The sequence below is a fragment of the Notamacropus eugenii genome, chromosome 1 (genome assembly GCF_028372415.1).
Source record: "Notamacropus eugenii isolate mMacEug1 chromosome 1, mMacEug1.pri_v2, whole genome shotgun sequence".
In the NCBI taxonomy this organism is placed as follows: domain Eukaryota; kingdom Metazoa; phylum Chordata; class Mammalia; order Diprotodontia; family Macropodidae; genus Notamacropus; species Notamacropus eugenii.
Genome location: NC_092872.1, coordinates 501371141 through 501388207, shown reverse-complemented (window position 1 = coordinate 501388207; position 17067 = coordinate 501371141). Strand labels below are relative to the sequence as shown.

General features: G+C 33.9%; 1 protein-coding gene across 1 annotated transcript in view; it reads right to left on the bottom strand.

The window, feature by feature from the left end:
- The window catches only part of TAF4 (TATA-box binding protein associated factor 4), a 156330-nt gene that overhangs the window by 25067 nt on the left and 114196 nt on the right, over window positions 1–17067 (bottom strand). The window contains exons 3-6 of the mRNA XM_072633372.1: window positions 10918–11084; window positions 7864–7983; window positions 1289–1408; window positions 85–207 (exon numbers count right to left, since the gene is read on the bottom strand). Of these exons, the coding sequence (XP_072489473.1) occupies window positions 85–207; window positions 1289–1408; window positions 7864–7983; window positions 10918–11084 (530 nt within the window). The remainder of the gene's footprint in view (window positions 1–84; window positions 208–1288; window positions 1409–7863; window positions 7984–10917; window positions 11085–17067) is intronic.

Sequence of the window (17067 nt, the reverse complement as noted above, 5' to 3'; positions counted from 1 at the left end):
ATATAATCACACCATAGCGAAGCTATTTTTTTGGCATAAAAATGTATGTTAATGCAAAGTACCACTGTTCAAAAATGTTCTTACCAGCAAGTTCTGTACTAATTCTTTGACATTTGCTGCTGTCTCTGTAGACTGTTTACCAGATGAGGCCAGTTTTATTAATGTAGATAGAAAATTCTTACATTTCTTCACATTTTCCATAGTTTCCTGTGTTAAATATGAAAACAAATAAGTGATCCAAAAAGTATTAAAAATGTAATTTTTCATTACTAGCTTCCAGTCCCACTGGTGTATGCATATTTCTTTTAATTTTTATTTCTTAATTAGTTATTTTCATAAAGATGCAAAAATTCTTAACTCTAGAATTCTGGCATGAAAGTCTTTACATGCAAAAGAAAATAGGTTCTTTTTTATATATATTCAAAAATTAACTTTGCCTTGGGGTGAAAGTACAATATAAATTGATGTTCCCCATGTATTCATATAATAGGAATGAAACTAAACAGATTTTTGTCACTGGAAAAACTACAACATGAGCTTTGATTTGCTCCCTTTCTAAAAATACTTAATAAGCAATTTGTGATTTCTGTGGTATGGGTATTCCTGAAACTGATACCGATGACAATCTTTCCACCCTTTGAGACACCATTTAATGAGTTGTTGCACCAACACTACAGCGATCAGTCTATCCAATTCAACTAGGCGAGCCCTCGGACAATGGACACAAAGTCCATTACTGAGCCTCTACAGGGTCTTTCAAAGTCGGTTCTCTGTTGGCATAATTTTCACAAACCCAAAGTCAATTCTATGTCACCATGCAAAATCAGAATAGGAATTTAGTGAAGTTTGCTTCCTGCTTCACAAGGTTATTGTGAAGATAAACAGAAAGCACTTTGCATATGTTGCATCAAAGCAACATATAAATGTAAACTATTGTTATTAATCAAATAATTTTCTTAATTATATATAATAGACCCTTAATGTGCTTAACCAACATATCATTTTGTATCTACACATCTCTTTAGAGCAGGTGTTCCTGAGGGTCCATGAACCTCTAAGGAATTAGAGCCTAGATTTCAGGAGGTCTGTGAACTTAGATGGAAAAAAAAAAATCATATTATTTTCCCTATAATTAGTTCCTTTGCAATTCTATGTATTTTATGCATTTAAAAACACTATTCTGAGAAGAGGTCCAAAGGCTGCACCAGAAGACAAAAAAGGAATTGATGACATCAAAACAGTAAAGAATCCCTGCTTTAGAATAAGAAGAGTGTAAGTATGATCTTACTGTGGCAGCAGCAGAAGTTGCTGTGGCTCCTTGTACAGTCCTCTGAGGAGTTCCAGGCTGTACAGCCGAGGCTGTTCCTAATGCAGCTGTCTGTGCAGTACCACCCAGAACAATCTGAGGCTACAACAAACATGAAATAATTGGTAACTGCACATCATGAAGTCAAAATCAGTTTTCAGATATAGCTACTGTTAATTTAACTTCCTACAGCTACTTGAAATACCAAAATTGATATTACATAGAGCTACAATCATCTAGTATTGCAATACTGAAATCTGACCACTGGATGGCACAAAAGTACTCAGGTTTAAAATGAAAAGTGAGTTACAAATATGATTAACTGAAGACTGCACAGGTTCTAATTCGAGTAAGATGGCAAAGCATTAAACATTTGTGTCTCTAAAGTTTCATAGCACTACACTAATACAAAAACTCTTTGTACTTGTGTCAGATATTGATAGAATTTGGTCTTTTCACAATTAGGAATTAAAAGTAATTTGGCTTTAAAAAGTCAGTGTTAAAAATCTTAGGGACTAGAAAGGTTAATAATATTTATCTTACTTCGTAAAATGAGGCCCCTGCTACTCAGGGAAAGTGGACATCAGAAACCAGTCAGTCTCCCTTATCCCTTTGCCTCATCGAATTTATCAATATTTAATTCATAGAATCATAGACTTTCAGAACTGGAAGGGACCAGAAAAGTGTAATCTAATTCTCTGTTCCATCTATTGTACAGTAGAGAAAACTGAGACCTAATGAAGTGAAGTGATTTGCTCTTAAGGTTACACAGTTATAATAAACGGCATCGAGGATTTGAACAGTCTTTTGATTCCAAGTTGGTAGTCTTTCCACTACAACAGCTCTCTTAATCTCAAATTTTTCTAACTCACTAATTGACTGCACCAGTACTTGAAAAATATCAAAATGCCTCCAATAAGTATATCCATGCTAAAATAAAAATACACAAATTAAATACATCACAAGTGAAGGTGATTAAATCTCAGAGGTAATACTAGCTCCTTTTGCTACAATTTCCATCCATTCTATCTCCAATTCTTTAAAAGAAAAATACTCAAAAGCTAATTTCATCAAGAGTCACAAAGAGGAGGATCTTCAAAAAGATGTGATAAATAGGAAAGATGGTCAGTTTTAGACAAGAATAAACATATTAAAGTAAGGGAATTGTTACTATGACTGCTAACAAATCTGGTAGGGCTGAACATACACTAATAAATTCCTACAGATCAAGCTTCAGGTTCTCAACAAATTTCTAAGATTTCTGCTCTTTTTCACATTAACATATCTGAATATTCATTGATATTTTTAAATATATACCTTCTTCGTTTGCAAACCTAGCCTTCAAATATTTCTTTTTCTTCCTCCAGGTATTGGCAATTGCTAATATATGAACAGAACACACACAGAAGTTCATTAATAGGTAAAGTGGAATCCACAACATATTTACCCATAGAAGCAATGCCAAAAAAGGGAAGTTAGATTCCTTAAGCCAGCCCATGAAAGCTAATTTAAGTACTAATGTAGCTAGACTATGATACTAAAAAAAAACAACCAAAAAAACACCCTAATCCTAGGAGCAGGCAACCACATGGCATAGAAGAAAGGAAAGAGTGTCTTGCCCAGTTCCCAAGTGTAGGGCCATTTCAATGAAAAATTTTAACTTTAAGTAGAACCTTGAACAAAAAACTAAAATTCAGCTACTGTATAATGACAGACCTTAACTAAATAAACATCTTCTTGAGCTCTCTGATCCAAGTAGAACAGCTAAGAAAATTTTGACTTGCCTTCATGATAAATTTCATTCTTCAAAAGGCAAAATAACTTCTACTCTGGACCTAGTACTGACAAATAGGAATAAACTTTTTGTATTAGAAATTATAGGAATCTTAAACGTGAATGACAATGCCATCATAAAATTTATTAATAAGATAAGAAGGGAAAAGCTAGGTAAAAGATATGTGATAAAAGATAGGATCTGATGACCTGAAGTCCTACCATGATCACAAACATTTCTCCTAAAGAATAAAAGAAGCTACATAAAGATAATAATGTGACTATACAGGGAATTCATCAACCAACAGATTTTTTTTCAATATACAGAAGATGGAAGCAAGAAGAGATAACTGGTAATGAACAGAAGAGTATCAGATAAGCGTGTGAGAAATGCTAAAAACAAAGCTGAGGTTTGTGAAGAATGACTTTTGTTTCTCCTCTGACAGATCTTTGAGCTCATCGATGTGATTTCTCCCTCCAGTGGTGCAGATCAGAACCCATCCATGCCTTCTCATCCAATGGTACTTTTGTCCATGTCTTTCCTCCACAGGGGCAGGACAGGGTGGTCCACCCAACATGTTAGGGCCTTCCTCTAGATCTCTTGGCATCATATGCATACTGTCCTTTACTTATCTCTTGTGCTCACTATATGACTAGCCCATCTTCCTTTCCAGTTATATTATCTCCCGCTGATATCCTTTATGCCTCTCCTTCTAAACAATTCTTCCTTGGCAATTCGATGCAACTTAATACATGGCAACAATGCAATTCTCCGTTACCCTTTGGGTGCCCTCAACTTTTAATTCTTCAAATATTGTAGTATTCCTTGGCTTTTGGCATATAGTATCACCAAAAGAATACTGCTGTTAAACAAAATAACGTTTTGTCTCAGAAAGAAACTTGGGGTAAGTGAAAGTGCTACACATAGCTTAATGGCAATCCAGCCTGTTTTCCTCCTTCTGTTTAATTCTGGGCATAGCTTATTGTCCATCCACTGCGTATGTCCAAGATATATGTATTGATGAACCAGCTCTATGGGCTGTCCACTGAAATGCATATCATAGTATGGACAACAGGCAAAATTCTTTGTCCACTTGGTTTTTCCTGTGAGGATAATTATGTCAACCTCTTTAGAGTGATTTTAGATCATATTTAGGAGGCAATATTCCAGGTCTTGATGTAGTCAGCACAATGTCATCCTCAAATAGGAACATCTGGAGGGCCTCACCATCTATAGAGAATCCCTCTTCCATCTGTACACTGAACAGGACTATCTCCACAATGGTGGCAAATATCTCTGAGGAGCATACATCAACTGGTTTTAAGAATCATATCATACGCATCACTATGAATCATTATTAATAAGTAGGAGGTCAACCAAAAGTTCTTTCTACTCTTACGTCTTTCAAAGAACTTTATTTGATTTTGACAAATGGCAAGGAGACACCTTATTGAAGTAAACTTTTTAAGGTGGTGTTTTGCTCAACCAAATCAAATTCTTTATAGTCAAACAATGAATACAGTAGTATATTGCATTCTCTACACCTTTCAGTCAATTGTGTAACTGTAAAGATGTGGTCTACCATAGATTACTATTTGCAAAAGCCTGCCTGCCTATTCTCTTCTCATGCTTTCATCAATGCTGCCCACAATATATAAAATCTCATAAAAAAATTTTGTAGAGTTGAGAAAGCAGTCACATGGGTCAGTGGTTGCTGATATTTTCTCAGTTGTCTTTTTGGGGTAATAATAAGGTCTGTGACTTTTTCCAGGCATTTAGTATCCTTCCCTTTTTCAGATACCTTGAGAATTAATCCCTCAATGCACTCAAAATTGAATCACCTCCAGCACAGACCTCCTTTGTGTATACTTGGTCCAGTCCAGATGCTCTTCCCATCTTTGCTTTCTTTAGTGTCATTTCCACTTCTTCCTATAGCACAGCAGGGACTGTGATGTTAGAGTCCAAATGTGGTGGCTCCACTGTCATTGATGGAGAAAACAGTTTGTTATAGAAATCTTCACAGATCTTTTCCATTTTTTGTCTTTGTTGTCCTTTCAGTTTCACTTTTAAATGCCCTTGGGACGATTTTGCTTAGTTGAGTCTCTCACCAAGTTTTACGTAAACTCGTTTTTCCTTCCCCTATTTCACTGTTTTATGAGGTGATATTGCTTATAATATCCAACCAAGCTTCTTAGAAAGATTTTGCCCTCAAAAAAATGTTAAACTAATAAATGCTATGGGTAACAAAAAAGGGGGGATTCCTCTTTGCTATGATGGGGACAAGAGGAAGACCAAAGAAGAGACAGGGTTGCTATTTTAACATACATGGGATAAAAGTAAACAACTACAAAGAAATGAAAGAACCAATCATATTGCTTCTGTTTTCTCTACAAAGTAGAATGATTTCAGACTAAGTACAAAAAGCTAACAGGAAAATGAAATCCAAGATAAGCTGAGAAGACCGTAAGATGACATCTACCCCATCAAGTCACCAGTACTGAACATAAAGGTACTGAAAGAACTTGTGCATGTGACAGCAAGCTCCACATGATCTCTGAGAAACTGTAGTAATAGCAGAAGTGGTACAAGACTGTCACAGTTTTTAAAAAGAGGGGAAAGTGATTTTTCAAACTATAGGCTAATGAATTTGATTCCTGAAGAAAAATTATTTAAGGAATGGTTTGTGTACATTTAGAAAAGGAGGCACTAGAGTGTATAGCTTTATGATGCACAAGTCCAGACTAATTCCAAACTAATCTATTTCTTTTTTTTTTGACAGCTACTAGTCTAGAACATGGGAATGTTTTATACATAGTATATACCTGGATTCCAGTAGGTGGAAAAAAATCTCCTAAAGTACCATTATAAACCCAAATAAAAGATGTAAACTACAGTTAAGTGAATTTAAAACCAGTTGAACAACCCAGTCAAAGAATGATGTCAACTGGAAGTACCTAATGGAATGCCCCAGGAATCTGTCCTTTCCCCTATTCCATTCAACAATTTTAATCAATGACTTGGATGATGAATACGTATCCAATCTACAACTGAGAGAACTTGCTAATTGCTGGAAGAAAGACTCAAGATGCAAAAAAAAAAAAAAATCAAGAGGCTTGAATGATGGGTCAAATTAATAAGCTGAAATTTAATACTAATGAATCCCAACATCTTACTAGGTTTTTAAAAATCAACTACATAAGTGTAATGTGGGGAAGATGTAGCTAAACAATATTTATTTAATATGGGGAAAAGTATGGGATTTTTAGTGGACTTCAAGCTCTACATAAACCAGTGGTATGATATGAGAGTCATAAAAGGTAATGTAATCTCAGGTTGTATTAATAGAAATAGAGCACTAAGAACATGATAGGTTAGAGTACTTTTCCCTGTCAGACCACATCTGAAATAGTTTATTAAATTCTGAGCATACTTTATTAGGAAAGACAGGGACAAACAAAAATACTCCCAGAAGGAGGCAAGAAGCATGATGAGGGAAATTAAAAATCATGTCAGACAAGGATCAAAGTAAAGAGTTGGCAGGGATAGGAAGGGAACATGTTAGCAGTCGTCAAGTAATTTGATGGGCTATCATGTCAAAAGATTAGACTCATTTGCTTGACCCTAGGGGAAAGACTTAGACAAAGATCTGGAAGATGAAGAATGACAATTTCCATTCCATCTGAGGAAACACTTCCTAATAATGAGAACTGTCCAAAAACAGAACAAGCTTGCTAAAGAGGTAAATCCCCCTTCACTGGAGGTTTTCTATTAGCTGAAAGGCTGAATAAACTCTAGTCAAGGATATCATAGAGTACCTGCTCAAGTATAGGTTAAACTAAATGTTCTCTGACATCCCTTCCAAGTCCAAGATTTCATGACTCTATAAAAATTTTTAGGTGACACATTTCAAATTGTCTTTCAAAAGATTTCCTAAAATATCAGAAAAGTATCAAAATTGATTATCTAATACGCTATTCAAAAGTTTATTTTCTAAATATAAACATTAATTTCCATAAATATTTTGCCTAGATATCAAAATTATTTCAGTGGAAAATAACTTCTTCCTAATTACATGAAGATGTTTCACTATATAAATGGTATGTTTAAAGAATATCTATTCTAAGTTTTCTTTTAAAAATCACCTTTTACTACAAATTTTAATTAATGTATCTTAATTTTCAATTAATTTGAGACCAATAATACCAAATAATTTACAGTACCTACAATCCCATTCTTATTTTGCTAACACATATGAAGGCCATCTTCACTCATTAATTAGAACAAAACAATCCTCATATAGGCCAAAATCACTTATTTTACCACTTGGGTACCTACTGGAGAAAGGATAAGCAAGACAGAATAAAAAGTTAGCTGATAATGTTTTTCTTATTTACTTTTGAGTCTGATGTGCATCCAGTGATTTGAGGACAGATCTCCTGAATAATCAGAAAACTCTCACTCTTCTTTCATTCTTTCTACAGCCATTTTACTGCTATTGCTTAGGATTAGAGATATAAATATCACTTCTTTCTCACAGAGCTGATTACAAAATGTTTCACTCACCACTTTTAATCTTTAGCAGTAAAAGGATCAAACAATAGTTTGCACCCCAAATAAAAAGGTATTCGGTTATCATAATAGACTCATGAGGTCTAAGCAGCATCCAATCACTGGCATTAATTATAAATCACTTTATATCTCCACCCACTATCAAGAGCAACTGCTTTAACAAAGTTCTTAAAATTATTTCAGGATTACAGTTTCATTTTTAGTAACTATTCACCTGTACTACAGGAGAACGCTGTAATGTTGTAGTTGGCTGTACCGTTGTCTGTGCCTGAGACACTTGCTTAATTATGGTAGTCGGGGTCACTTGTCGTGCAATAATTGGTGTTCCAGGAGCCTGAAAAAGAAATCAGAATTGTCTAAAGTTTGTACCAAATGTACCAAGCAAAATACATTTGTTAAGCATTTACTATGTTCCAAAGCAGAGTGATAAGCACTGGAATGAATATGTGCATATAGGGTAGGATATAAAGGATAGTCTGGCCAACATATGAAAAAAATCAAATTTATAACAAATACAGTACCAAATACATTAGAATAATGTATTATAAGGTCATCATCTAAAATAATTGCCTTATAAATTTAAACAACAGTTATTCAAAGATTTCAATAATATTCTAGAGGCAATCAGAAACCTGTTCTACTAAAAACAGAAGTCCACATGATCTATGTCTTCTCATAAACTCTAACAAATGTACAACTAAAATTATTTTACCTTATTTTAGATAATATTAGAGAATATTTTTAGAAATGTGAAATGTCATATCAAAGTTTTGCTATGAATAACTACTATGTTAGTAGAGACTACAGAACAGCAATTAAAGCAATAAAAATATTTCTTGTGTTATATATTGGTTAAAGTGTTACATAAGGCCAGGGAAATGGTCATTTAAAATCCTTCTTAAGCCAAAGTTAACAGAAGCTATTTAGGCCTCTCTCAATTCAGTTTTGATGCTTTCCTGAAAGAAGGCTGGCAGTTAAAGTGTGTGTGATAGGTATATGAAATGTAAAACCAACAACTAAAATGAGAATATACATATTTCAAATTTCATTTTATTTAACACATGCTATTAGGGGAGCACAAAATAACATTACTATACCATGGAAAATAACATTTTAGATTACTTAAGATTAAAAATGGGGAATATTTCATAAGTTCACTATTAACATACACTCTCCTGTATTAAAAAGAATATTGCATTTTTCACTGTTTCAGATGATATGGCTCAGGTGGTAAGAAAAGTTGTTTTCAGGTTCTGTGTTAGTCCCCATTTTAATCACCAGCAATTAATCTCAGAACAAATGTAGATAACTATAATTAAAATCATAATACTTAGAGACAATGTCTTAATATAATCTCCCCTTAGAACAAAGTGTTCTGTTAGAAAAAACTTTGACCTCCAACATATAATCCCCAACCCCGAACATAAAACCCCGAAAATAAAACATTTTAGAATTTTGACATTCTTCTACACTTATCAAAATCTAACATGTAACTTTAATTCTTCCACATGAACCCTACAAGAACCTAATCAAATAAATGATCAATCCACACAATCTTGCATACTTATTTAAAAGCACACATTAAAAATTAACTACACAGTTAATTTCCATTTAATTGGGAGTTCTTAGCTAACTCCATGGGATCTGAATGTTTAAAGCAGTTACAAATGTCTGTGCCATTACTATCTAGCTAAATTTTCTAACTTAAAAGCTAAAAGATGTTCTTTTCAGATAACTCAAACCAGATTCCCAGATCCTGACATGCAATGACAAATAAGGTGTTACAACACTTTAAACATTTGTTGATTTACCTAACCAACTCCACTTAAGTGTCAGCAATAACTGTTAAGATGAACTGTTAAGAAGACCAGAACTCTCAGCTTGAGTAAGAACTGGAATTGACAAAGTAGACAGCTGCCTAGGACACAGCATTTTAAAATATTGTTTTAGATTTTGTAATACAAAAGCATATGTCTCAGTATGTGTAAGTTGTATGTCACAGCAAAGGGTCAAAGTCTATGAAGGATAACAACACAAGAGCAATTCTCAAATCTTGCACAGGGTACACAGATACCTTTCAACAGCTCTCTAGTACCTGCAAGGATCTCCTCTGGCTTTTTTAGGTATAACTTTCTGTGATCATTGCCACTCTTTCAATAATATCAGTCATTATCATCAGATTATAAGTGTAAAATCTACACTGAATATATCAAAGTTTACCCATGAAAAGTTGTATAAATATCAAATTACAGTTAACTTTACTTTGCTGCTAATTTACATCTTCATTTCAGGGATGTTTTTCATATTCATTAGTTCATATTGCAGGTTAATCGGCAATGGGCATGTTTACACTTTAAAATTTTCTGATAACCTCTCCTCCCACATACCTCCACCCTTACTTAATTAGCAAGTGATCAATAAAGAGATTCAATGACCTATAATTAAATAAGTGGAGTGAACTGCTTTTTAAAACACTCTGTGAATATTTACTCTCTAACTTAATATGATATTGCGAAAGAATACCATATTTAGAGTAGAAGATTTGGGTTTGAATCCTCAACTCTGCTACTTACTACCTCTGTAAAACTTGTACTGGTATATCTAAGACAAAAAAAAAAAAAAACAAGAGAAAGGTTTTCAATCAAGTATAGATTTGACTAGATGGCCTCCTACAACCCCTTCTAACTTTGAAATTCTGGGATCATAAAGAAGTCAGCTCCCCACTATAAGTCTCAATTTCCTCATCTGTAAAATGAGGGGGTTGGACAATTCTTCTATCTTATTATGGCTTGCTTTAAGAATCAGAGTCAAAAAGGAAAAAGAGGAAAAGAAAATTCACAACAGATCCTGGGTGTGATCCTGGGATATATGAGGTACCAATGGTACCACTATGTGACAGCTTCGTAAGTTTTGAGTTAAATGTCCCAACATCCTAAATTAATAATAGAATGACCAATTAAAAGAAGTGTTTTTGGAAGAATTGTGCTCATTTGTAAATAACTGGACAACCTGAGTTCTGTGCTGGTACCCTTTAAGTAATGAAAAGGCTTCAGTCTATTGTGTTGGATCCTTTATGAAATCTATAGAGAAAGATATGGCCAAGGATAGGTCAGGATAAAAAGGCACAAAAGGAGTCACGATTTGCAGTGTAAGAGATTTGCAGAGGAGCCAAAAGGAGCCATGATTTGAAATGTAAGATCAAGACAACACCTCACAATATGAGAACAAGAAAACAATGAAATACCTAAGTACTAATTTGTACACTCACCTGCACAGTTGATATCTGAACAGGAGGGGCACTTGTGGGAGTTGCAGGGCGTGGTGCCATGGTATTCTGAGGCTGGGTCTGAGCGTGGGCTTGTGCCTGCATCTGTGCCAAGGTCTGTTGAGGAAGCATTAACAACTGTCCATTCTCACTCCGAATGAGGACCATACCTATGGAAAAAGCAAGCTGTAATCAAGAAAAACAGCTTCTCATAAAGATATGATAAAAATAAATACCTTTATCAGAAGGCTACCAAAAGAAAACAAAACAAATCTGAAAAGGAGGGGAGAAGGGGGAGAGGGAGAGAGAGGGAAAAGAGAGGGGAAGACAGAAAGGAGGGAGAGAGAGAGAGAGAGACTAAAAATAATAAATTCAATGAACTCTTAAAAATAGTTTTTAATATAAAATTTTATTTTTATGTATTCTATTTTATTTGATGAGTTTTCTCAAAGGGTTACAGAATTTAAATAACCATTAAACCTTTCTCATGTAAACCAAGAGATAAAACAAAAGTAGATCCTCCTTGTTGTTTAAATAAAAAGCCTGCTACAATTAATACATCCCTATTTGACCTATTAAATAGCAATAGCATAGTAGAAAGAACACTGGATTAGGAGTAAAGAGACCTGGACTCCGTTCCTAACTCTAACACTAACTAGTGAAGTGTCTGTAAGCAAGTCATTTATCCTTTCCTAACTTCCGTTTTTTCATCTGTAATATAAAAGAGTTGGACTAAATAACCTCTAAACTCCTTTTCATTTCTAAACTGTTACGATTCTATAAAATTTGCACCAGCTTACTCACATTTCCTTCTCCTTTTCCAGCCATTCATACCTGATTTGACTTTATCAGAAAGCTAAAAAAAAATGATTCCCACAGCAAATTCATTTCCAAGTTTCCCCAAAGACACAGCCTCATGAAATCCAAACAAAATGAAAAGAGAAGGGAGAGCTACAGTGTATTAGATTTGTTTTAGACCTACTACTGTCTAGCTCTCTCTGGGCCAAATGTCTGATTTCTCTTGGGAAAAGGCCATGCGGTTTGTTGCTTATCTATAGCTGAATATGGTTGAATATACATAACCAACGTTGAAAATGCTCAAGGACTATAAAGAAAAGAGTTCAGAAAAATGAAGAATTCTTATGTATTGTTTTGCTTTTCTTTAGAAAAAAAAAATTCTGTCTATGAGATTTGACATTTAAACCATAACTTCCATTAGAAACAATAACAAAATTGTCTTAACTTTTAAACTTAATTTCCCATAACAAAATTAGTAATGAAACTGCAAGAAGAGGACTATAAAAGTCATAATCTTTCTCAAGTGAATCCACAACAGATGGCTCAGCGCTGTGTCACACCCCAACTGAAAAATAAAATAGGCCGGGAAATGAGGCATCTCCAATTCAGTGAAACAGATCACTCAAATCCAAACCAACTGGACAAACTAAGAAAAAAAAAATAGATCTTAAAGCAAGCTCTCCAACTTTCTCCTCATCTTAGTCAAGAATGGAAACTGTGTCCTCCACAGGACAAAAGTAAACCTGGAAAATTTCTTTAAAGATTATGTAACTTGCCACTTCTGTCAAAAATGGAATCTAGAAGTTTTATAAGAAGATGGTCTCAAAGTAGAATTCTATTTCTCTTGCTAAACATTTCATAGATAGTACAAATAATGAGAAATCTTTTTAATATTAAGAGCATCACATTCCAAAATTAATATTACCTCTCATTAAAACTGTTTCCTTCCCCTTTCACATTCCCTCTCCCAAATATAAGAATACAAGACATATTCAAATAAAAGATGAACTCATTCATCCAGAAAACAAAACCTGGAAACGTATAATAAAGTCATTACCCACACCCTCTCCCGCCACCAAATTTATATTCTAGTAGAGACTTTCATCTCTTTTTAAAATGTCATGACCAAAGAAATGCTTAAGAAAAGTTTTTCAAATAAAGTAGTAAATAACGTAAATTTAAAAGATTATTGAATGATCTCTAAAGTCCTTTCACTGAATACTGACCATATTAGAGAAAAAAATGTGGCCATTCAACCAAATGCATTACAGCACATTTTTGCATTTGGATTCACAAAATAGAGAAAAAGATAAAGTCAAGTTATTCTTGATCATCCTCAAATACATAACTAAAAGCCATTGTTCTCCTTTTCCTTATGATTAGGTGAAACCTATTATATTTGTAATTAGTGCAAGTTTTATTTAATGTTTAAAAACTCTTAGGTAATTTTTATAATTCATCAATTTCTCATTCTCAAATCTATTTTTGTTAGCATGAACACGTAAACCTTAGTAAAAGAAAAACTTTTTAAAAGATAAACGATGCCTCTATAGAAACTTAACAAAAATTTAAGTAGTACATACATGAAATCACCTACAATTACAATTCTTAAGAAATAAATATTTAAAATCTTTCAGATTACAGAAAACTCGTACCAGGTAATGACCATTGTTAAAATGACAAATTTCAGAAAAGTTTCAATGAGAAGATATGCCAGTGGGTTAGAAGGAAAAGATTGGTGAAGCATTAAGAAACTTAAACAATGTCTCATGCACAAATAGTTCCTATCAGATATATAAATGAGTAAGAAATAATCATCAAGGTATTCATTTTGCGGCCAACATATGTAACATTTTTGCCACTGCTGAAATTTAATAACTGGAATTTTTCATTTAAAAAATTGCCACATCCCATAGATAGAATTAGGAAGTTCTATTCCAAGTAAATGGCATGAAATAATATATTAAGCAACCTCTCTCCTCCCTGCTTATGTCTGCAATATATTACCATCATTAACTTTCAAAAGTAAATTCAAGCATATATGTCATGCTAAGAAATTACAAGCAGTTGTGCATATCATGCTTTAAGGATACACCACTGACAGCTTGCACCTTGCAACTCACTTAAGTTATCAAGCAGTAGATAGTAATTTTGACAAGGTCAAACGAAATTATGTCATAAACCCACTAAAATAAACATAACTTTAAAAATATAACAATTTTGAGCTCACATAATTTCCCTTAAACATTTATGATGAAACATGTCATCACTAACAATATACTATTAAAATATAGAGACCAGATGCCTTTAACCTATTTTCTTTCCTTTTGTCAAAGCTAGTACAGCCTTTCTATTAAGTATTCTACACACTAATAATTACTTTCCCCACAATTAAAAAGGACAATTAGAAGCAGTTTAAGCTAAAGTAATTAGTTATCTTTTTAATCCAGGCAGGGGTAAGGAACCTTTTTATAGAGAACAGAGATTCTTAACCCTTTTTTGTATTGTGCACCCCACTGACAGTCAAATGATGCCTAGGATTACAAAGGAACTGAAATACAGTTAACAAAATATTTTTTAAAAATAAGTTAATGGACCCCGGTTAAAAATTACTAGCCTGGGGGAGGGTTAAGTGGAAGAGGAGATAGTGATATTGTTAAGGAAAAAAATCATGGTCAAAAGATATGAACAAAGAGTTCTCAAAAGAGAACTTATAAACTCTTAACAACTATATGAAAAAAAATGCTCCAAATCACAAATAAGAGAAATGCAGATCAAAACAACACTAAGTAAAGCAAATTGGCAAAGATGACAAAAAATGGGAATAGTTTACATGGGAGGGGTTGTGGAAAGATAGGCACTCTTGTCCACTGTTGGTGAAGCTGTCATTAGTACAATTAGTACAATCATTTTAGAAAGCACTTTGGAATTATATAAATAAAATTCCTAAAATGTCCATACCCTTTGATCCAGAGATCCCACTACCTTTAGACATAACCCAAAGAGGTCACTGATAACAAGAAAGTCCCCATATACACCAAAATATTTATAACACTTTTCATGATATCAAAGAATTGGAAACAAAGTAGATGCCCATCAACTGGGGGAATGGTTAAACAAATTGTGGCACACAAATGTAATGGAATATTTCCATAAAAATATTTCAATAAAAAGGACAATTATAAATACAGAGAAGTATGAAAAGATCTATGTGAATTGATGCAGTTAGCAGAATCAAAAAAACAATATACACATTATACAATTCACACTCTAACTGTAAAATAAATGGAAAGAATAATCACACACAAAAAAAGAAAACCAAGAGTAAATGTTGCAAAATGATAAAGAACAAGCATGGATCTACAAAAGATATATGAGAAAGTATTAGCACAGCACACACCCCACTTTACAAAAGTAGGAGATCCACTAGTGTTGTAGGCTTCACCTCTTTTCTGACTTTTTCAATGTACTATTCAACTATGATGATTTTTTTCTTCTTTTTCTTTTCTTTTTCTCTCTAGGATGGGGAGAGGGAAAGGAAAAGATACTGGGAGACAGTATGGTGATAAAAAAAAAGTTATGAAAAAAACACTTTTTAAAAGAAAAGGAAAAAATCAAAGGCTACAATAGAAGCTTTTTCAAAAAAGAAATAATTTCATAAGTTTGTCTTTTATCTCTTCTAAGATAGAGACAACCATAAGTTACATGCACATGATTTTTAAATTACTAATGGAAACAAAACTTTATTTTAAAATGCAGTAGCTATTTGAAAATATTTTAGTTACATATTATAGCCAGTTAAAGGGTTTAGGAGGGGAGAACACACTGAAGGGGAGAGAGCAGTAAACAGAAAGAGAGTGATTAACAAAAACACAAAATAATGAAGGGGGAAAAGATGGATGACAAAATGTGGGGGATGACAAAATGTGGGATACCCCAAAGATAATGGGAGTAAGAGGAGGGAGGAGCAAGAGAAAGGTTCCGCAGAATCTGAGTTGTTAAAGATTTAGCCATTCCCTGAATTACAAACATCCAACTTGTGTACACTCTAAACTATTAGATACATACACCATCTTACCCCACCAATCAAATGACAACCACTCTCTACCTTGAAACAAATGTATATTACCCTTCTTTTTACCAATACACCCATATATACATATACACACACACCAACACTACCAACAACAACCACACTGTCCTCAGTTAGCAATTCTACCTAGTGACTACAAAAGTGTATAAAAGACCTTTATTTCCTTCTCAAAATAATCACAGACATCCTGCCCTATTCTCACCCAGCTCTGTTTTTCACTTTTTACAGCTCAGCTCAGTTAGTTCTACCTCCAGCCCTTAGGTGCTCTCACATATATAAACACATGCTGTTCAGTCATTTTCAGTCATGTCTAACTCTCCATGACCCATTTGAAGTTTTTTGGCAGAAAATCACTAGAATGATTTGCCATTTCCTTCTCCAGCTCATTTTACGAATGAAAAAACTGAGGCAAACAGGGTTAAGTGATGTGCCCAGGAGGTCACACAGCTCTAAGTGTCTGAGATCAGGTTTGAATTCAAGAAGAAGATAAGTCTTCCTGACTCCAGGTCCAACACTCTATCCACTGCACCACCTAGCTGCCCATGTAAACACACAGAACCTCACTGTAACCTTCTGAAGCTAATCCAGTTTCTTCAGAAAAGTCCCCTTTCTCCTCCACTTCCCTACACTGAGCATTTGTGAGTTCAAATAGGACTCTGATAGAGGCAATATGCTGGACGTAAAATCAGGAAGAGTGGTTTAATTTTCATCTTCTGAAATTTACTATCTGCACCGTGAGCAAGTCGCTTAAACTCTCTGTGCCTCAGTTTCATCATCTGCAAAATGGGGATAATAACTCTAGTATCTCAAATAAGATAATCTATGTAAAGTGTTCTGTAAACTTTAATGCACTGTATAAGTGTCAGAAATAATAATAATTATGTCTACTTTTCCTTAAGTACCAAGAAAATTAATAAAAATTATGAAGAAATATTTTAAGTTGTTATTGAATAGTAATATTTGCTTTTATTACTGTACTAAGTTTTTAAATTTAAAACATTACCATAAAAGATTTCTTATTTAAAACAAAGGATTTCAATCACACTATAGAAAAACAATTTCACAAGTTATCTAGAAATATACACCATTTATAACATTTCTTCTCTAGGAAAACAGATTCCAGGTTCCAAACAATCAATTTACAGAATTCTGGAACATAACCAGTTTTGTAAATTGGAAACTGGAAGTCCACTTAGTCTCAATGCTTTGAAGAGTTACCCCCCCACACACACCCCCCCCCACACACACCCCCCCCCCACACA